The sequence below is a fragment of the Lycorma delicatula genome, chromosome 6, assembly GCF_047948215.1.
Source record: "Lycorma delicatula isolate Av1 chromosome 6, ASM4794821v1, whole genome shotgun sequence".
Lineage (NCBI taxonomy): Eukaryota > Metazoa > Arthropoda > Insecta > Hemiptera > Fulgoridae > Lycorma > Lycorma delicatula.
This window is the reverse complement of record NC_134460.1, coordinates 4,542,610-4,565,362: the sequence shown is the minus strand read 5'-3', so window position 1 is coordinate 4,565,362 and position 22,753 is coordinate 4,542,610. Positions and strand designations below refer to the sequence as shown.

General features: G+C 33.5%; 1 protein-coding gene across 10 annotated transcripts in view; it reads right to left on the bottom strand.

Moving 5' to 3' along the window:
• Window positions 1-1,128: 1,128 nt before the first annotated feature.
• The window catches only part of LOC142326010 (winged helix repair factor 1-like), a 29,061-nt gene continuing 7,436 nt past the window's right edge, over window positions 1,129-22,753 (bottom strand). For 2 of the 10 annotated variants that reach the window (XM_075368061.1, XM_075368060.1), the window contains 5 exons: window positions 21,664-21,899; window positions 18,273-18,499; window positions 16,948-17,104; window positions 16,107-16,195; window positions 1,129-7,828 (listed from right to left, as the gene is read on the bottom strand). In XM_075368061.1, coding sequence (XP_075224176.1) covers window positions 7,762-7,828; window positions 16,107-16,195; window positions 16,948-17,104; window positions 18,273-18,499; window positions 21,664-21,882 — 759 coding nt within the window. In that variant the 5' untranslated portion in view covers window positions 21,883-21,899 and the 3' untranslated portion in view covers window positions 1,129-7,761. The remainder of the gene's footprint in view (window positions 7,829-16,106; window positions 16,196-16,947; window positions 17,105-18,272; window positions 18,500-21,663; window positions 21,900-22,753) is intronic. The other 8 variants (XR_012756643.1, XR_012756644.1, XR_012756645.1 and 5 more) reach the window with 8 other exon arrangements.

Genomic DNA, 22,753 nt, shown 5'->3' with positions numbered 1-22,753 from the left:
GACCACAAGAATGATGATGGACTTGCTAAAATAATGTTGCTCGAGCCGCTGCTTTGTCAGGAGCTGAATGATGTTGTCAGGAGTCGAGTGCACCTGAAAGGAGCCAAATGACGTGTAAGGAGCCGCTGAATCGTCAGCGGCTGAATGCATACAAAAGAAGCTGAGTGTACTGTCAATAGCCGAATGAATCCGACCAAAGCCAAAGATATTTAAATTAAAGATATTTAAATGACAATAACAAAACATAAATATGTGGAATATTTAAAAACTAAAGAAACCAAAGTCCCAACACCCAAATGGCTGTAATTTCTTACTTTTTCTATTTTTCCTTTACTTGTCCTTAATAGTAAATCAACCTTGCTGTTAACTTCTATTACTTTACTTTTTCCTATATTTATTTTCATTCTACCCTTTTTCATTTCTTCCTCCAGGATTGTTAATAAATTTGCTTATCCGCTAGAATTACCATAACATCAACAAACCTTATGCATCTTTTTTTTTCATCCTTTACTTATTCCTTCCCTTTCATGTAATGTATTTCTTATCGTATCTCCGATATAAATGTCAAAGTGTCAAATGTCGAACTGTCAATGAGAAGCGGCATGCTTGCCTAATAAGCAGCACGCTTGCTTCTGGGGCAATAAACTCTAAGGTTTCAAAATATTCTTAATTTTATATCCTTGCAAAGAATAAGAAGATAATGGAAATAGGTCTTAACATTCCTTCCAGTATTCTAGGTTTTTACATCCCTGATAGATTTTCAATTATTCAATCTACGCTTTCATCAACCTTAGTGCTTTGCTCAGAGGAAGGCAGCACTATTTGTACCTTTGAAATATATTACTTGAATATTCCAAGTCTGTATTAAGTGGAGAAATAGAATTGGGTTGTGAAAGATATAGGTTCTGATGAAGATACCGATAAAGATAATCAATCAATAAAGATATTGATATGGATTCCTGCCTTTCTGTATGGAATCAGAAATGGAATTATTAATCGGGATTAAAACAGACGTAATAATTTTAAAGTAATGTATTTGTTTTAAGCGTATAGAATATGAAATAGCATATTATTTAAAATCAACTAATGGAAATGGTTTTTGAATTTATTTTGTTTTATTTAGCAACGGATTACATTTTTTTAACATAAAAGCTAACTACTGCACAAAATAGCATTAAAAATATATCTTTAAAATACATAGCAGTTCCAATGATTTGTTTGTATAATTGATATTTGTAAAATTTATATATATTAAATTTTATTAATATAAATCACCTAGTACAGAATATTGAAAAACACATATGTTACCTAAATTTTATCACGAAAGTATTTTTACAGGATCCCATATCCTCAGTCATGATTGAATTAAACTGCATATTAAATGTTAAAAATATTAAAATAAACCATGCACATGTTTAACAAAGAATATTTTTTTTTTTTCCATACAGCCATGGGAACAGCCATCTGCCAGAGTTAACAATACATTTTAAAGGCTGTTTTTGCAATCAACACGCTTGCCTCAATCGGTAAATATGGTTACTTAAAATTTTCTCAAGTCTACACTCGTTGAAATTTTAGAAATAATTTACGCGACAAAATAATACAGGATGATTCAAAGAAACGGGAAATTTTGAAAGTTGTGTTGGTAGCCGTGGGCGATTGGTACCACTTGATAAGTGGCGCCAGCCTCTCTAACCTAACCTGTCATTTAGTTGTCATGGATCCTTGGAGTGGTGCGCAACGCGCATTTACTATCAAAGCGTTTTACAAAAACAATGACAGTGTGGAGGGAGCGCGTGGAGAATTTTGCCGTCATTTTAATCTGGGACGGCACGATCGTGTTCCATCAGCACATGCAATTAAAACATGGATATCTAATTTTGAGGAAAACTGGTTTGGCAATGAAAAAGAAACCTCCAGGCCATGAGCGAACCGTCCGTACACCACAGAATGTTCAAGCTTTACAAGATGCTTTCACACAAAGTTCACATCGGTCAATCCGTCGTCTCTCAGCATCTTTACAATCGCATAGTTCAAGTGTTCGAAGAATTTTGGTGATGGACTTGCAATTCCATCCGTACAAGTTGCAGATCGTCCAGGAACTGAAACCGAACGATGCAGTTGTGCGAGTACAATTCTGTAATGTAATGCTTCAGAAGATAAATGATAACGAAGAGTTTGTTCACGAACTGTGGATGTCAGACGAAGCACATTTCCACCTCAATGGATTTGTTAACAAGCAAAATTTCAGATACCGGGCACATGAAAATCCTACGCAGCTACACCAGCGTCCGTTGCACAGCCAGAAAGTGACTGTGTGGTGTGCTATGTCATCTTACGGGGTTATAGGCCCTTATTTTTTTGAGGATGACAACGGTCTTGCGATTACAGTGACGTCGGCTCGTTACGTAGCCGTGCTTGAAACCTTTTTTGTGGAACAACAAAAGAGATTTCCACAGATTCTTAACACAGCCTGGTTTCAACAAGACAGAGCAACGTCACATACTGCACGAATATCGATGGCAGCTGTATGCCGATTGTTTGGACAACGTGTCATTTCACGAAATGGTGACATTAGATGGCCTCCCAGATCGCCTGATCTCTCAGCTTGCGATTACTTTTTGTGGGGTCACCTTAAAAGCAAAGTGTTCCACAGTAGACCCGCTACAACGCAAGAACTGAAGGCAAAGATCCGAAAGCAATCTGAGAAGCAATTGCCAAAATTCCAGTTGAGATGTTACGTCAAACCATGAACAATATAACAAAGAGACTTTGTGAGTGTTTACATATAAGAGGTCACCTGGAAGATGTCATCTTTAAAAAATAAACTAAAATGTATGTATCCTAAAATGGCAACATTTATAAAATTACATGAAATAAAAATCATTTTCTAAAAAAATTTTTCATTAACGTTATTTAATTTTTTTAATTTCCCATTTCTTTGAATCACCCTGGACTTTACTAAATTACAAATAGACATTTCTTTATCTGTGAAATAACTTTTCTTTAATTTAATCCATGTAGATGACATAAATTAACATTTTATAAGAGGAACATTTTTGGACAGTACAATTAAATTAAGAAAAATATAATTGATTTGACAAGAAATAAGTAAAATCACTAAGGTAATTTCAAATTGCTCTTAATAGAGATTACAAAAAGAAAAAAAGAATAATAATTTAATTTAAATTCACAACAAATGAAGTAAAAATAAAACAATCAAAAATATAATAAATAAAACAATAATAAATATAAAAATACTAAATAACAAAGAAAAAAAAATGAAATTATATTGATTAAACAGGAACAAAATAAAATATCAAAACTAAATAATTAATACTTTGAAACCAAGCCATATTAATGCTCATAAGTATACTATTGAGACCAACAATGTAACAACATTTTAGAGGAAAAAGAAAGGCAAATAAATTTTACAAATAAAAGATCTTTTAATACATTCTCCCCAATTTCATACAAAAAAAATTATACAATTGAAATATTACGCAGTGTGGTTTATTAAACCCCTGTTTAATAAATGTCTCGTGTTAACTTTTGTTCAGTCTGATATTTCTGACAAAGAATTAAAAGTAATAATAACTTCTTAAAGAAATCCATTTATATTAGTAACTCATTAAATACCACCATTTATATTAGTAACTCATTAAATACCATAACACTGTTGATGCAAAGGAAAAAATTACTTTCAACAAGCTATGAACTCATATTTGCATCACTGTAAAAATAACATATCTTATTGTTAAGAATAAAACACAAATTTTTCTCCTTGTTTTAAAGATAAGTTATGAATGCATTATTTCATTTGAAATACAGTAAAATGAAAGCAGTGTACTCAATTTACTGTACCGTAGAAATGATATGTTCTTCCAATAGTAGCGATTCTTTAGTATCTCAGTCATTTTGTGGAAAAATTCATTTCTGTAAATTCACTTATGTTGTTACCGATGAACTGGACTACTTTAATGTGAATTTCAATGAAAATTGTGTTGAAACATCAACTGTTTTATGAGGCAACATCAGCAAACACGACTAATCAGATGACAGTAACTTACCACAGAAACTAAAAATTAGTTTAAACATAATTAATCATAAACATCGTAATCATTAAATAAGAGATCGGATAAGAAATCATTAAATAAGTAGCACATCAATTACTAACAATAAAAACAAATTACAGCATATTTCATTTATCTTACGTTATCTAGACAAATTCCTGTTGAACAGGTCGGTTTGCATCCAAATTGGAACTGCACGGAGCCGGTCATGTCCTTAATATTATATATATACATATTTTTAGTAAAAAAGGCTACTAGAAAAAACTCAAAACTTCTGTGGCTTTCATCAACTTTTCTGCAGCATATGACACAGTCTGGTGCCAAGGTGTCATTTACAAATTAAACAAGGTTATACCATGCTGGAATATCCTAAGACCGATAAACAACATCATTGGAAACTGAAGCTTCTGAGCACAATCGGGAGAGAGCATAAGCGACCTACGAGTACTCAACGATGCACTGCTGCAGATATCAGCGTTAGTTTAAACTTTATATATTACCTACATCGGTATAGGTACTTATAAAAGTATAATTCTCCAGCATATCGGCTACATTATACTTACATTAACATACGTACACCGTATCTGTATACGTTAAAAACAGATACAAAGTAAGAAAATTGGGTATGCTGATGACCGGGGCATACCTACGGGACACAAGTCTTTTAAGACCACAGAGAGAATTCTCACCTCTAACCTGTCGATATTAAGACTTTCTTAAACAATAACTTAAGCCTAGATCACTATGGTGACAGCTATGATTGTAGCGACCCACTTCCACACTAACAATAGGCCAGCTTGAGACATAATTTGATAGGAGGAGGAGGCTTGCTCGTGAAAGACAAGCTGAAATACAGTATTGAAAGTATTTTAACCTTTAAAGCCATCTTACAAAAACCGCTGAAAAAAATAGAACAAAAAACAACTCAATTTAAAAGCTATACGGTACTACTTTTTAGGATCAAATGTTACAAATCTTGAGAACCTCACCGATAAGTATGCATTATTGCACGACAGATATTCCAGTTCTGTTTGGCTAAATAGTATCGATATTTGAGAGGCTAATGTAAAACTACCGTGCGCCTTATTTCTGATGTAATTAACACAGCACCCGTGTTTTAGTTGTCGATGAAGAGCGACATATCTCCTCCACCGCATCTGCAGAGGAAGGAATTCCAGACCTGAACACAAACAAGCTTTGATCAATAAAATTCCCTATCTCCCCTCTCTCTATATCCTCTCTCCTCGCCCTATAGGATATGGATGGCATTGAACAGACCAAGGAGCAGATAACACAGATGCCCGTGCACTAAACGACTAGGATAGACAAATATGTAAAAGTACTCAATGTTAAATATAAAACTGTTTTTTAATACACGTTCATCTTTTAAACCTTTCATATTTGAATATAGACTGAGTACATCATTAGTACGTAAATACACATAAATATATGTAAATACATAAATGTATGTAAATAAATTATAAATATATTATAATAAATAAATAACAATAAATAAATAAATGAATAATAATTAACAAATTAATAATAAATAAATACACATAAATATATTATACATAAATGTACATAAATGCATTAGTACACGTTTATTTTATTAAAGTACTACTTAGCCAAACTCGGTTAGGTGTATGTACTGAAAAAGCCATATACTAAATAAACTATATAGAGACAAATGGTGTCAAAATAAAATTTCAGAATAATTTTGAATTTTTCACTTTACCAGCACAGGTTAATTACATAAATTTTATAAAGAAATTATTTCAAGCAACATAAGTGGTCAGGCATAAATATTCTAACTAATCAGTCTGCATTGTGAAGCACATGCTTACATTGAAAATAATTTATACAATGTAAGCAAGCCAGACTTGGATTCAATATTTGTGATTTGGGAACTCATTAATTCATTAATTATACTACTGATACAGTACACGAATTGGTAATGTTAAAATGAAGTTTTTGGCAATAAGGTGAAGTTTTATGGAGTTGCTAAGTGATTTATTCAAATAATAAATAAACTTTTATGTAGACAATTTTTAATCATCTCTTATCAATATTTCATAGTTTGTACCAGTAAAAATAAAATAAGCTAAAATTTGATAAAGCATCAGGAAAATGCATATCTTAACACCCAAGTCTAAGAGAGGGGTTTCAAAGATTCACTTAAAATGAATCAAGTTATAAAAGGAAAGTAACTTTTTATCCAAATTCTCAGGATTTTTCATTGTTGCATGGGTAAATATGTCTGAAAAGTATGTGTACATTTTTAGCCATATTGGATGTTTAGTCTGTTGCCAGCTGTCAAAAGGATAACACGTGTTTTGGTATGATCAGTGATTTTTTATTTATATAAATAATGGAAAAAATAGTTTGTATTAAATTTTGCTATAAGAATGGAATAGTGTAGCAATGTTTTAAAATGTTAAATATTGCTATTGGTGAGTTTGCTATGAGTAAAAAGCAGGGATTTCCAAGAAAGTCATGAAGACGTTGAAAGATGACGAGCACCCCGGACGCTCCAGCACATCAACAACCGATGAAAACTTGGAAAAAGTGAAAGAAATAATCATGCATGATCGCCGAATCACAATCAGAGTAGTTGCTGATGATTTTGGGATATCAATTGCCTCGTGCCGTGAAATATTTTTGGATGTTTTGGGGAAACATGCGACAGCAAAATTTGTTCCAAAATTGTTGAATTTCAAACAAAAACAGCGGCAAATGGAAATTGCTCAGGAGTCACTAAATGAAGTTAACAACGATGCAGAACTACTGAAACGTGTCATAACAGGTGATAAAACATGGGTTTACGAATATGATGTCAAAATTACGGCTCGATCGTCCCAGTAGAAGCATTCTGGATCACCAAGACCAAAAAAAGCTCAAGTACAGTCGAATGTGAAGGTTATGCTCACCATGTTCTTCGATTTTAACGGCATAGTGTATCACGAGTTCTTGCCACAAGGTCAAATGATCAATAAGGAGTATTACCTACAAGTTCAACGTCATTTGTGTGAAGCAATCCAAAAAAAACGCCCGGATTTGTGGGGAAACAATTCGTGGCTTTTGCACCACAATAATGCACCTGCTCACACTTCATTGCTTGTTCGTCAATTTTTAGCCAAAAACAACAATGAAATGATACCCCAGCTGCCATATTCGCTAGAAATGGCCATGTGTGACTTTTTTCTATTCCCAAAAAAAAAGAAAAGAGAACCTTAAAGAGTCGATTTTTTACAAGCATAGATGAGATTAAAAGCGAATCCCTGAAAGAGCTAAACACTATTCCAAAGATCGAGTTCCAGAAGTGTTTCAGGGATTAGAAAAAGCGCTGGCATAAGCGTATAATATCTAATAGGGATTATTTTGAAGGGGATAACATTAATGAAGATGAATAAATAAAGTTCTTTCCAAAAAAACAAAAATTCTTGTTACTTTTAGAGCACATCTCATGTAACAAACTAATAGACTGAATTTTAAAATTCAGTTGTTGATTATAAATTAAAATTATTTAATACATGTGTATTAAAATTAAATAAAATAAATGTACTCGATCACTTACTTGCATCTCACTACTAAGTCATTAATATTAAAATTAGCATAAAATTCAGTCATTTTATAAATACCAGATACCAGTCTTAGTAATAATAAATAACATATACAATTTAAATAATCACTTCTTTTTGTTTGTAGATGGCATTTTTACAAACCGAAGAACAGTTCCACTGGTTGTATCGACACTGAAATAAATAAATATTAATATTAAGTTGTAATATAGAATTACTAATTCAATATTACTTTTAATTACCCTGTATTATGAAAAGAAAAAATACAGTAACTAATAGTTTCACAGAATAGCTAACAAAAGAAAAGGTTGAGTTGGAGCTACTATAAATTTATATCAAGTACTTTAAAAAAATAATAGGTTAATATTTTCAAAATCACTTGGTAAAAATAACATTTTAAATTTTCTTCTAAATGAACACAACTTTATTACTTTGGTGCAGGCTTTGGATGGATTTAGTTTAATTTATATAATACACATGTAGCCCATTAATCTTATAAAAGGCTTTGACTAGATCGGCAGAAGAATACAAGCTAGCTTTATAACTTTGACAAAATAATTCTGTAAAAGATGTAATTAACATTTTTTATATCTGAAAATTTATTTTTACCTCTATCAAATTTCAGTGATTATAATACTGACACTTTAAAAAAATTACATCTCCATTTCTTGTTACTAATAATAAAAACAATTCTTTAACAAAATACAAAAATATTAATAGAAATTAAAAAAATGTTATAAATTTGGACACCTAGCTGAAAATAAACAGTAAAATTGATAATAACAGAAATACATTAAAGAATATTCAGTCAATAACTTACTATATACACTACAACAGCATAGTCTACATGTGCGAAAATCACAGTCACTGTCCAATGATATTACGTTTTTATATGCCTACCAGCCACATTTCTTTAAAATGTCTTTATGGTGTTATTGTATAAAATAATTTAAATCTCTTTTGCAATTACTTATACATAGTATTAATATATATTTGGTAAAAAATAAACTTTTGTGAGGAAATCTACATGTGAATACACGTACGAAATTATATGTGTATATTATATATACAGGTTATCATAAAAGAATGGTGCAGTTTCAGTAATTCATAGGAAGACTGTAGGGAAACTTTTAGATGTTATATTGGTATCCCTGAAAGCCTCCAACCCAAAAGTTTGTTTATCAGCAGTTGTAACCACAAAGTCAGTTCTTGTATTGTTGTTGCGGTGAGTTTAGTGAGTTACTATGTTCTTGGATAAAGACAAAGCAATGTGTGTTTTATTGATGGCCAATTAAAATCCGTAATATTAGTTCAACGTGCGTTTCGACGTGAATTTGGAAGAGATCCACCACACAAAAATAACATAATAAGTTGGTTCAAACAATTCAAAGAAACTGGATCGGTTAAGAAACAGAAATCAACCGGCAGACCAAGTGTACCGGACGAAACGGTTGAACTAATTACACAATCGGCAATTAGAAGTCCTGGGAAGTTCATCCCCCGTCGAAGCGTCGAATTAGGTATTCCAAAATCAACAGTTCACAAATTTTTACATAAAAAACTGAAATTACACGATTATAAAATCCAGATATTGCAGGAATTGAAACCCGATGATGGAGTAAAACGTTACAATTTCGCTGTTGAAATGTTGGACAGAATAAGTGAAAACGAATCATTTTTAGACGATATAATTTTTACAGACGAAGCTACATTCCATGTGAATAGGTGCGTTAACAGACACAATTCACGAATATGAGGCTCTGAAAACCCACATGCAATTATTGAGAAACAACGCGATTCGCCTAAAGTTAATGTTTGGTGTGGTGTGATGAAAAATCGTGTAATAGGGCCTTCTTCTTTGCTGAAAAAACAATTAATGGAGTTGTGTATCTTGACATATTAACCGATTATTGCTTTCCTCAGCCGGATGAACTCAAAAACATTCATCGACTTCATTTCCAACAAGATGCTGCTCCCCCACACTTCAATGCATCGGTCACAGACGCTTTGAACGAAAAATTTGGAGATCGATGGATAGGCCGGCAAGGATCCATACTTTGGCCTCCAAGGAGTCCAGACCTGACACCTTGCGATTTTTTCTTGTGGGGGTACATCAAAAGCGTTGTTTATATACAATAAATTTGTGACCTAAACCGCTTAAAAAACAGGATTAATGAAGCAATGACAACCATTAACGAAGAAATGTTAACTAATGTTTGGAGAGAAGTTGAGTATCGTTTGGAAATTTGTCGAGCGACTAAGGGCGCACATATTGAAATCTATTAATTATGTAAAAAAATGTTTGAGACGAAAAATTTGAAAAATAAAAAACATAAACTGTAAGTAATTCTGTTTTAATTTAAACCATGTTCAAATCCGCACCATCTTTTATGATAACCCTGTATATAAATATATAATACACACATATAATTTCATTTATTTTTAATCATACTATTAAGCAAACTTCGTAACTGGTTGATTCTTATAATAATTTATTTATTATTAGCAAATTACTTAATTATTTCTGGTGGCTTTTTGGTTTTAACAATTAAAAAATGATCTTTTTTATCAGATACCGTAGGCCCTAAACAAATGTTTAACTGATATAAAGGGCGATTGAACAAGTAAAAGCTAAATTCTGTTTTAACATTATCTTTAAGCATTTCATCTGTTTGTTCATGTGTTTATGATGCCGTTACAACTTTCTTTAGAACTTAATTAAATCATCTATCTACAATATTTTTTTTTTTTATGTATTAAACACAAAACTAAAAATAGAAATCATTCAATTTAAATCAAACAGTACAAGTATAAACTGTCTGTCTCTTGCATAGTTGTATACATATGGTAATGAGCATAATCATATTCGTGTCAGTAGCTACTGTCAAACTATCAGTCACCTTCTTAATTATGAAGCTGAATACAATCAGATTAATTAGAGGCTCTAATCCTGCAGCTATTTTAATAACTAAGCCACCAGATTTCAGTTTTAGATATTTTCTGTATTTTGTATTAACATCTAATACAATGTATAGATTGTGTATAGAATACACTCATATAGCGTTATGAACTTATATAGATTATTTAAGTACTAATGAATAATAAGTTAATGTACTAATAAGCTAATTTGTTCTAGTTCTTCATAAAATTTAAGTAATGTTTTCTTGATGTCACATTCTTTGTGACTGAAGGTTGAATCTATATCTAAATACATTAATTCCCATGATACACAACTAATGATTAACTTGAAAAATGTCTATAAAGTAATAAAGAATAAGTGTAGATTGTACTTTCCAGAAATTGTATTAGAGGGATTTATATTCTTTAAAGAAATTACTATATGTGATGTTATTCTGAAAGTTTTATCGATTTCATAAGTTGACACACAGAAGTAGAGATCAATTATCTTGTTACCAAACAACATTGTAAAACAATACAATACACAAAAAAAGACAATATCAGATGTACACTGTGTCTGGACATTGAATCATCTTGAAGAGCCTTTAGGATTAGGTATTAGCAAAATTAAATGGTATTACACAATTACAACTGCATTCATTTTGCGGTCAACACAAATACTCACTTGGGTTATGATACACTTACACATACAATTTATTTTAATGTACAACTTACTAGGTAGGCTTGATATTGGGCAAATGCATTCATATGAAATGAACTAAGAAAAAATTAAGTTCATTAAATAAAACCTACAATTCAAATGTGCAATTTGTTTAAGATCATTACATGATTTCAATTATCTGTGATTTCTATTTATTCTGTAAATATTCATCAAGTTAGAAAAATCCTGCAGGCAGGATAGTCTTCGACATAACTGACAGCAAGCATGGCATCTATTTAAAGAGGCACTTGGGAGTACACAGGAAAAAGGCAGGGGATGCCCATTGTTCTGTCTTTGGATCGCAAACCTCACTCCTGAAGAGGTCACTGCACTGCAAACAGTAACAGAATGTAAAATAATTGTAGTAAAATTTGCAGTACATATCACAGTAGGCGAAGTTCTTGAGAAAAGGCGAGAAGAAGGAGGTCAAGATCAGAATTAAATGGGAGACCAAAACTGCTGTAACCTTTAAATCAATATTAAAAGATAGGGTGGAAGATACAGGGGTGTCTTAAAAGCAAGACACACAGGAAGACTATAATGGATATTACAGAAACAGATGCTAGGACAGATGTTCAGATAACTGACAGGTGGGCAGATGCTTCAGATGTTGTGAAGCCTTATAAGAGTCTGACCGATTGGCCCCAAGTTTCAACAACAGTAAGCAAAGTCATAAGACAACAATGTATGGAGACTGCGACATATGCAGTCTGTGGGAAGGAAGGACATATGACAAGTATGGTACTGGACAGGCTGTATGGTACTCTATAATGAGGATCTTGCAAATTAACTGTAAAAAAATGAATTGCTGCGGCTAGAAAGGGATTGGGTTGTTGTTGACTGGAAAACAAAACAAATGACCTGGCAACACATAGACTACTTTACCTGCTAAATAAATTCAGAAAACTGTACAAGATCTCTCAGTACGTATCAAAGAGAGCATCGATTATAGTGGCAGTCTTCATCAATGGCAGTATGGCTTCTACTAAGGTAGATCTGCAGTCAACATTCAACATGGTAAGCCATATTATGAGGAATGTCAATGAATCGGCAGCAGGCATACAGAGGAAACAACTGATTCTGACTACTGTGATGCTGATCGAGGCCAATACGGCTTCATGAAAGGGGTTGGCACCGAGGATTGCATCCTAAATGCTCTTGCCGAGGTGGAAAGCGCCGACTGCAAATATGTTTTGGCTATTTTTATTGATATAGAGGCAGCATTTCCTTCCTTGTGTTGGAGTTCTGTCCTCTATGCTTTGGAACGCCGCAATGTTCCCGAAGCCACACAGGCCGTGGTAAGAGACTATTTGTCTAACCGAACGGCTCTGTTTAAAGATGCGCACCTAGTTGTGGAAAAATCCGTCACCAGGGGAAGCCCGCAGGGTTCCGTTCTCGGTCCCCTGCTGTGGAACCTGGTGTTTGACGGATTTCTGGGATTGACTTTCCCAGAAGGAGTCACGGCCAAGGCTTTCGCCGATGACTGTCTCCTTTTAGTTCGTGGAGATTCACGACCACAGCTGGAAAGCAGACCGCAGGCGGCTTTGTCAACCGCCGAAGGCTGGATGGACATTCAAAATTTAAAAATTTCTGTGCCCAAAACGAAGTTTATGCTTCTAAAGGGCGCAGACAAATTATCATGCAGTCGAAACCCCCACATTAAATATAAAGGCTGTGTAATCAGCCGAGTAAGGGTTCATAAGTACCTAGGTGTTTTGTTTGATTATAAGTTGCTGTTTAGTAACCATATTAAGCAAGTTGCGGCGGACGCCGTCTCTGTGATGCACAAACTTAGACGGATTGCTCGGAAAGACTACGGGCTGTCGGGCCGCCAAATGTACTTGGTGTACCGAGGCGTCTTCGAGAGCATGATCGCATACGCGGCGCCGGTTTGGGCGCACAGGTTGGAAAGGAATAGAGCACTACTTCAAAATTTAAGGAGTGCCCAGCGCAGAGCCATGATTGTATGCACTGGTGTATTTAAAACAACCTCCTACGAGGCTACTACTGTATTGGGAAAGGCTCTCCCAATCGATTTAGTGGTGAAAATTCGGGCAGTCATGTGGAAGTTGCGTAGAGGTCGGGAGGCCGAGGCATTTGGGATGCGGTTTCGAGCCGGGCCAGAACCGGATCGGAACGGTGATCACAATGCACCGGAGCAAAATTTCGTCCAGTTGCCCATCTCCCGTCTGCGGAAAAGGCTTCAAAGCCTCGCGATGGAGGCATGGCAGCTTGAATGGCACACCACGACTAAGGGTAGATCCTTGTATAATTTTATACAGGATTTGGGGGGATGGTATGCCTCGAGTTCTTTTTTAAGGGCGTCGGGTGCCCAGGTGCTCACCAACCATGTGAATCTAAACCAATATCTGTTTCGGTTTCGCCTGGTGGCTGATGAGTTGTGTGTCTGCGGGGAGGTCCAGTCAAATGTACATATGATGTACGACTGCCCGGCCCTTGGGGGGGCCAGAGACCGTGCCACCCTGGAACTTAGAGGTCAGGGGGAAACCTGGCCGCTCACAAGCGGCGAGGCAGTGTGGCGAGAGCCGCACTGTCGGACCGTGTGGGAGTTCCTCGATGAGGTTGCTATGTTCAACCGTCATCGGTAAATTTAAGGGATTAAATGTAAATGCATTTAGACTCCTGAAAGCTTTGCTGCTGGAAACCAATTGCCTTGTTAAGAGGGCTGGCCACCAGCCAAATCAGCTCCAAGCGCTGTTAAATGGTGGACAGGTACTAGCTGGCATACAGCGACCGAGGCGTGGCAGCCAAAATTGCTGTCTTTAAATTAAGGACGATATAGTTTTAATTTGTACAAGGGGTGCGCCTCCCCGATTTAGTTTTATGTTTGACAAGTGAGCGATTGGGACACTTCAGCGGGTGCTGTATGGCGCCCTGCTTGATTCGCTCACGCATGTTAGGTAGCTCACTAGGAGCTTTTAGGATTTGGGTCGCTAAACCGTTCTGAGGCTCAGTAGCCGTTCTTGGCACGGAACATTTGGTCTATGCTCTAGGGCGACCGAATGGGGTGGTGGTGGGAGAAATGCCAGTTAACCAAATACTGTGATGCTGGATGTGAAGAATACATTCAACAGTGTCATTTGGCCCACAATTCTGGATGCACTTAAGATGAAAGAGAGTTCCTAATAAGAGTGGTCCAAGAATGGGTAGGAGGATTGTCGAGGAGGAGTGATAGTAGTCACATCAGTTCTGAAATAAGGAAAGACATTCTCCAGGGTTCTATCATTGGTACACTACTATGAAACGTGGTCTATGATGGTGTACTTAGTCTCAGATTATCTGGGCGAGTTGACCCCTGTCATCTTCACCAACAATCCGGTTTTGGTAGTTTTAGGGAAGAACAGAGACAGAGGTATCTACACAGGGCAACAGCAATTGAAACAGCGAGAGATTAGCAAATTCATAAAGGCCTACACCTCACATCCACGAAGTTCAAGGCAATTATCATGAGGTACACGAGGAAACTCGAACATATGTGGTTTTGAGATTGGTGAGGTGACAATCGTTCCTAGTCCGGCAGTCAAAAATTTGGGTGTCGGGTTAGATCACCTAAGATAATTATGGTATCACAACACAGAAGTAGACAAAAAGGCTGAAGCACGTTATAGACTTTTTTTTGTCAATCTGAGTTGTCTACTCGTGAATATTTGTGACCTCAAGACCTTCAGGCTGAGGCTGAGGCACGTTGTTCATTCAGTTTTGTTATATGGGGAACCACTATGGATTAGGGCACTTAAGCTCAACACAACAAAGCAATGGTCCAGAGCATATAAAGAAAGATTTCAATAAGAATATGCTTCGGATACAGAATAGTATCATCCAATGTGGCTTATGTAGTCGTAGACACATCTTCAATTGATTTTCTGGCTAGTGTGGGGGATGAATGTCATTGTGGTAAGGGAGGCCAGAAACATATAATGCCCTCCTGGGAAGAATCAACAAAGCGCAGATGGATCTTCAAACTGATTCCAGAAATTAAACCATGACTGGAACGGAGATTTTATAAGATAACTTATGAACTCACCCAGTTCCTGACTAGTCACAGCTGTTTCAGGACATACCTATTCAGTTTCAGGTGCAGCAAGATGAACAGTGTCTGTTCTGTGGCACCCTAGATGACACTGAACATGTGATTTTCATGTGTTTTAGGTGGGCTGATTCAAGGGTGCACAGTACTACAGTGATGGACCCTCTTGATGTCAACAATGTTGTTGGTGTTCCCCATATTGCTGGTGACTCTGCTGAAAACTGGGACATGGTCTCTGAGATAGTGAGTAGCATCATCTCTGGGAAAGAAGCTGAAGAGTAGGATAGGAGGACAGCCTGCTTGAATAAGGGGAGCATATCCTTGCCATCAATATGGGAGTGCATTCTCCAGTGAGACCCATGGGAACCCTCTTTATCTTTGCTGCATCCTTCTGTCAGGTGATCATGTTCTTCACGTCATGGCGATGAGCATCTTCACAAGAGGAAGACAAACAAGAGGGGAGGGAGAACCTACAGCAGGAAGGGAGTGTTCATTCACAGCCAGTCATGGATGAGTTGAACCTCATGGGACTTTGACAATCCGCTACCTCCTTTAGACTAGCGATCCTGCAAACCCGTCTGGAAACTGAGTTATGCTTTTCAGTTGGTCTAATCTTTGCAAGTTGCTGAGGAGGAGGTTTTCAGTTGGTGAAAGCCCAACACTTCCATCTGTTCAGGCAGATGGCAGCTAGCACAATTTTCCCCTCTTCTGATGAAAAAAAGAAGACAGAAAATCAAGTGCATAGTGAGTTCTTAAATGTACAGTATATTTTTGTACAAACTTACCATTTAGCTAATTCAGCACCAATTACATCATGTATATGATATTGCATTGATTGTGTGATAGATTTTTCCAGAGACCTTTTTTCAAGTTCCTAAATAAAAATTATTTTTTATTAATTATATATAAATACAAATGAATTTTACTGTATCCAATGTTTATTCACAAATTTATATATATCTATTTCATATATATATATATATATATATATATATATGAAATATATGAAATATATATATATATATATTATATATGTATTAAAACATACTGACAGCTTAATACTTTATTTAATTTATATTAGTGACTAAATTTATAATGAACAAATCAGTCATTTTGGTTGAAAATTTCAAATTTTCATACCACAAATTTTTAGAATTAAGTTTATCAAATTTTTATGAAATTTATATATATTGTATATTGTTTTTTTTCTTTTTTAATCCCCAATTCCTACCACTCTTACTTGTAATATCTTGTACATTCTGGTTTTTCAGAAAAGATCCAGTTTTTAGTTTTTCTCTGGTAATGTCCCAGTGTTCTGAAAAGTTATTGTTAGAAGCGGTAGTAAAACCTCCCAGTTTTTCAAAATTAAAAAATAATTTTTGCTAATAAAGAAATCCTTTACTAGATCTGTTAGCCAAAAACTAGCGTTTTTCAATTTAACATCTTACGTGGACCAACCCAAGAACATAACCTGTGTTGTAGCTGTACAATAAGCCTAATGACTGAAAAACCGATTGTTACTGGGTTAAATTGGGCCACATAATCCCAATTCCTTCTGAAATAGAGAAGTATAAATATACTAATGGGTAATAACAACTACATTAAATTAAATAAACAATTTCTTACCGTTATAAGAATTTCGCTGTATTTACATTTACGAATTGTTCTCATAACAGCTTTCCTTCCTTTAATAAAAGTTTTAACAAATTCTCCAACAGATGGTATAGAAAACCAGTAACTTAACTCTGATTTTACAGTTAACAGGCCAGCATTTATAAACTCACTGCAACATTTATGACAACACTTCATAAATTCTGTAGAATTATTTAGCTTAAAAAGAGAAGAAATAAACTGAAATGAACATTATTTGATGATAAAAAATGTGAATATTCTGACTACACAGGCAAAAGGCACGGAGTCACTAGTCTCTCTCTTAACGTAGACATCACAATTATAAGATAAATATTAATTTTCTGAAAGGGATGTAGTGTCTCAGAAGACTATGGCATTCGTTGATGGCATAATCAGTTTGAATCGACTGGATGTCTGTTGAAGGGAAGAGTACAAGATGATCAAGGGTGCCTGAAGAAAATGTTGTATTTGCCAAGTCTTTACTGTGCAGTTCTAAAAATTATCTCAGCCACAAACTAGCATTCTATTGACTGGCTTTTACAGCTGTTACAAGCTTTGAAGCCTTCCAACTACCACGTGTATGCCAAATTCACCATCAAAATGTTGCAGCATTACAACTTTCTTGATTGTAATGTATTTAGTGATGAGTCAACATTTCATCTTGGTGGAAAAGTTAACAGGCATAATGTTCACGTCTGGGGGTCAGAAAATCCCCATCAACTCTTATAATGCGACTTGAACCCCCAAAATTAAATGTTTTCTGCCAATGACCTGACGGCAAGTATATGGGCAGTTCTTTTTTAATGAAGCAAGTGTAGCAGGAATTACTTATATGAATATGATATATACAAGGTTCTTTCCTCAACTCCAAGATGGATCAGAGCTTTGGCAACAAGATGGTGTACCTCCTCACAATCATAATATGGGAATCGGATCGATTCCCATATTCAACACTGCTGGATCGTAGGTATGGGCCTGATGACAGAGCTAGTTTGCAGTGGCCTCCAATTTCCCCCAATCTAACCCATGTGATTTTTTCCTTTGGGGTTTTATAAAGGATCTTGAATATGCAATTCAAATAAGTATAACTAATATATCAAATCATGCACTGAAATGAATCCTAAAAAGTAAAAAGCTAATAAAAATATCTAATAATGAAACATTAAATTACGTAATATACGACTTTAAGAAACACTTAAATGCAAAGATTTTTACATTGGACATTTATAACATTCTTATTTTTGCATTCATTTGAAGAATAATTAATAGAATTCATTAAGATAACAACATTTTACTGCATTTTCACAATAAATGCTTACCTTATATCACGATCAGTTAATTTAAATTTTTCTTTAAGTAATGCTTTTTCAACACAGACATCTCTAACTTCAGGAATAATTACTTTTATGAATTTTTTAATCGAATGATTTGATGAATAACTTTTATTCAAAAATTCTATAAGGTCATCTGTAACAACAAGTGCTAGAGAACACTCGTCTATTCCCAACTTAAAAAGGCGAACTTTTCCACATGCTTGTAGAGCATTCTGAAAAAATAAAATTCTCCGAGTTATTAATAAAATTAAGTAAATAAGCAAAAAATTCATATATCACAGAATAACTAAATGATATTTGAGAATATAGAGTAATACTCAAATTACAAACGCTCACCATTACAAACAGTGGAATCTGTCAAAACCAGTATGAGTTTCACTTAAAGAGTTCTGAAAGATTTTCAAAGCCCTAAATTATTTTTATGCATATTACATTACTAGAATGACCTTCCTATGAAAAAGACATGTGCAATTAGAAATGTTCTAAAATGAAAAAAGGTTTATTCTTTAATCGTTATCATTTTTATAGATTTTTCCACAAGAAAGTGGAATGTGTTTCACAAAACTTGACCAGTAATTGTCAAACAAATAGAGACTAGTTAAAAGGACTTCAAGAAAATTCTTTAATATTCCTTTTATGTTTATAATTTACATAACATACAATTTTATCCATTTTTTTGTTTAATCTTAATATTAAAAAATTATTAGAAATTGGATAAATAGATATTATAATGTTAGTATAATATTAGTATAATGTAATTATACTTCTCAAATCGGTTTGTTTGTAACACAATATATAAGATTGTAGAAAATATATCGTAACTAATTAAGTCAAAGTATGATTTTGCTTATCAGTTTGTTAAACCAACAAGAAAGAAGTGCTTCTGATATTTTGGCATATTTTTCTGTTTACAATTAAAAATATGTTATTTAAAAAAAAAAACAGATTTAATTTTAATCATTTATTTATAAGCAATATTTTATATAATATATTATGTGAAAGTTAACATGAATCAAGCTGGTGTAAAGTTAACGTTGTAATTACATATTTTTATATAGTTGTTCTATTCATTATTACTACAGGATATGGAATTACGTTAAAAATTACATGAAATATATTTTTATAAATTTAAAAACAGATTATATATCATTTCATACAATCTTTTAAATTAGAATGTTCATGTTTTTTATTTATTTGTTTAAAGTTGGAACTACTTGACCAATCTGAATCGTTTCTTCGACATTCAACTTACTAAAATTTAAACAAATTTTAGAGGTAAATTCATCCTGAAAACTCCATAATTTGGTCAGGCTTAAACCTAGTGTACATTACATTTCACAGCATAATTTTCTCAGTAATAATTTCGGGTGGGGAAAATAGTTTCTTCACATTTTAATACAAAAATAAAAAAGGCTTTTTATATTTCAAAACAGATCATTTAACCAGATACGTACCGTTTGATTTCAACCACCTTTCACCATTTTTCAGGTAAAAACACAACCGAGTCGCTGTAGAACTTCTGTTTTCTGGATGAAAAACTGTGAAAAGTGATTTTCACAATATTTTGAAGCTAACGTTATACTGTTAAGAGAGTTCTGTAGAAACCGAAACAAATGGTAGTCTGACAATGAAAGGTCAGAGCTATGTAGTAAATGCACCAAAACTGGCAAGCTCTCTAAATTTTCGACATGTCATTGCTACGAGCCTACATAGGGAAGGTGTGGAGACACCTCACATACTGAACAACTCTGGTCTCTTGATCTTAATTGCTTGCAGAAGTATCAAAATTAAGTAATTTTAAAGTTGGTGAAGTAGAGGTCGGAATCAATCTTTTGACTGGTTGGTAGCAACTCATACTGAACAATTCCCTTCCAATCCCACCATACACATAGTATTACTTTTCTTGGAGTCAATTCTGTTTTTTTTTTACTTGTTTACAAAGCTTCAATCACAATTTTTTCCATAATTATTGTCATACATAATCCATTTTTTATCATCATAATGAGCCATTTCAAAATGATTCCATTTCATTCTGCTATAATGATTTACAAACTGAAATTTGATCCATTAAATTTTTCATTATTAAATCATGTAGCACTTACACACCGTTTCTTTTGAAACAGACAGACTTCTTCTTCAAACAGTTAAAACTATTTTGTGGTTGATGTTTTATTTGTTTATGATATCATGACTGCTAACGTGTCAGTCTGCTCAATTTTTCCCATTAATTCAACTTTTTCAGCCAAAGTGAGGTGGTACACATTTGCAGATTAAAAACATATCACATTAAAAACACGTATCTCCAGATTAAAAATGCTGTAATCACCTTTGTGCCAGATTTACTGATACTGCATCCTGTGCTGGTAACCTGAGTCGAATTTCTTCCCTTTTTGCAATACATTCAAAATGTATCGAATTTCTACTTTATGTTCACAATTTTCAATACGCAATAACTTTTAAATAAATAAACTAATATAATCACAACCTTTCTAAAAAAATAATTAGTCGTAAGTCACCTTTCAAAAGCAAGCGTAGACAGATTTGATAAATATTACCTCGGTTATGCTGTCCTAAAGCCATCTACCAGGGGAAGATGAAAACTTTTCCCCAACCCCAATATTTGAGTTGCTGGATACATCATACTCATCTGTACGAGGCAGCTATATCCTATGACTTAGATTTAGGAAATATACTGAATTATATTGCGATAATCAAACTTCTATAGAATCTACTTAAGGTATCAGAAATTAGTACGAAAATGTTACTGTCTAACAATTTACATAAATGTGGTACTTTTAAGGGAAGGTAAATTATTTTTGCTTATGCCAAAAGGCATTTTTAAAATATTCTGCTTGTATTTGGCTTCAAAATTATTCAATGAATTACCTAAAAAAAAAGAATTATTATGTGTGATGAAAGTAATTTAAAAAAAAAATTGTTTGAACTCCAAACATAAAATAATAATAGTACATAATACAACAATCCTATAATGCTAGCCATTAATGCACAAATGAGAAGCAAGTTACAACACTTGCCAAGGTTCGTGTCACAGACTTTGCAAGAGTGCATTAATGGCATTATACAGAGAGTTGCACACCATATTTTTTCTACGACTGAGAAAATATTGCAATTATTGATTTAAATCAATGATAAAACATGTTGTTTATGGAATACTTTTTTTATTTTTCAAAAAATACATTTAATAATACACTTCTGTGGCAATAGGTTATTAGTCAAAGTTCTGACTTTTCTTTAAAATCAATCGGGGTTAAAGACATTTCTTCCTCAGAATCCAACAAAATTAACATCAAAAATGTTAAGCACGAATAAAGTAAAAGAATAATAAATTACATAAAAAAGTAAAAATAGCACTTACAATTTGTTTATCGACAGTAGTTCTGCACTTAATAAAACTGTAAAATTGATGAACAAAAATTATAGGAGGATTCTTATCATTCTGCTTAAAAGTTTTTTTTAATTCTTGCAACGTTGATCCTATATCACAATTGTTGGTTTCACTTTCCAGATAATTATGTGTTATGCCATACGGTCTCTTTTTAAAACCATAATAATCTGATATTTTCCTTTTGTTCATAATGTAAAACAATCATTCTGAAAACATAAAGACACAAACAAATTAATAAAAAGGAATTAAAAAGAGAGTGGCAACATAAAATACTTCTCATATTAATAAAATAGCAATTTTGTGAACCATGTTTCATAGTGTTCTATAGAATATAAAAACAAACAGTTACTCTAGAAGAAATAATCTTAATTACTTACACAGATACAAAAACTACACAAAAAACAGCATAAACTTTACAAAATTTAGAAAATAGTTTGCAACATATTAAATACAACATGCAAGTTTTATACATAGTACATAAAAGTCAAGAACTCAACACACTTAAGCAGTATACAGTTTATAAATACAAGGAAAAAACGTATTAAATAACAACTTCAACAAAGATCAATCACATTATGAGATTTGCAAATTCTTTTGGTGGGCGGCACAATCAACAATGGCATCAGTAACTTGATAGATGATTAAGAAAAAAATTAGTGGAACAACAACTTCCACGCAATTTGAAAATAAATCGCTGAAAATTTGTTAATTTTTTTTATTTATTTAAAGAATCTCTAAATATTACAATGAACAATACTGTACAATAGTTAATTATATTTTATTCATCTTTAACATTTTGGAAAGATGTTGGGGGGAAAAAAGAAACACAAAAAGTAAACTTATAATAACAGAATAAGACAACATTTTAACAAAACAAGAGTTAACTTTATTTTTCATAATGTTATAACATCAAAGTTTTGAGGAAGAATTTTGTAAACCTCTTTTGTAGTATATTCAGGCACTTAGTATAAATATGAAACATAATATATATATATATATATATATTTAATATTATATAACCACCAAAACACAGTAATTAGATAACTTAAACTTACCACAT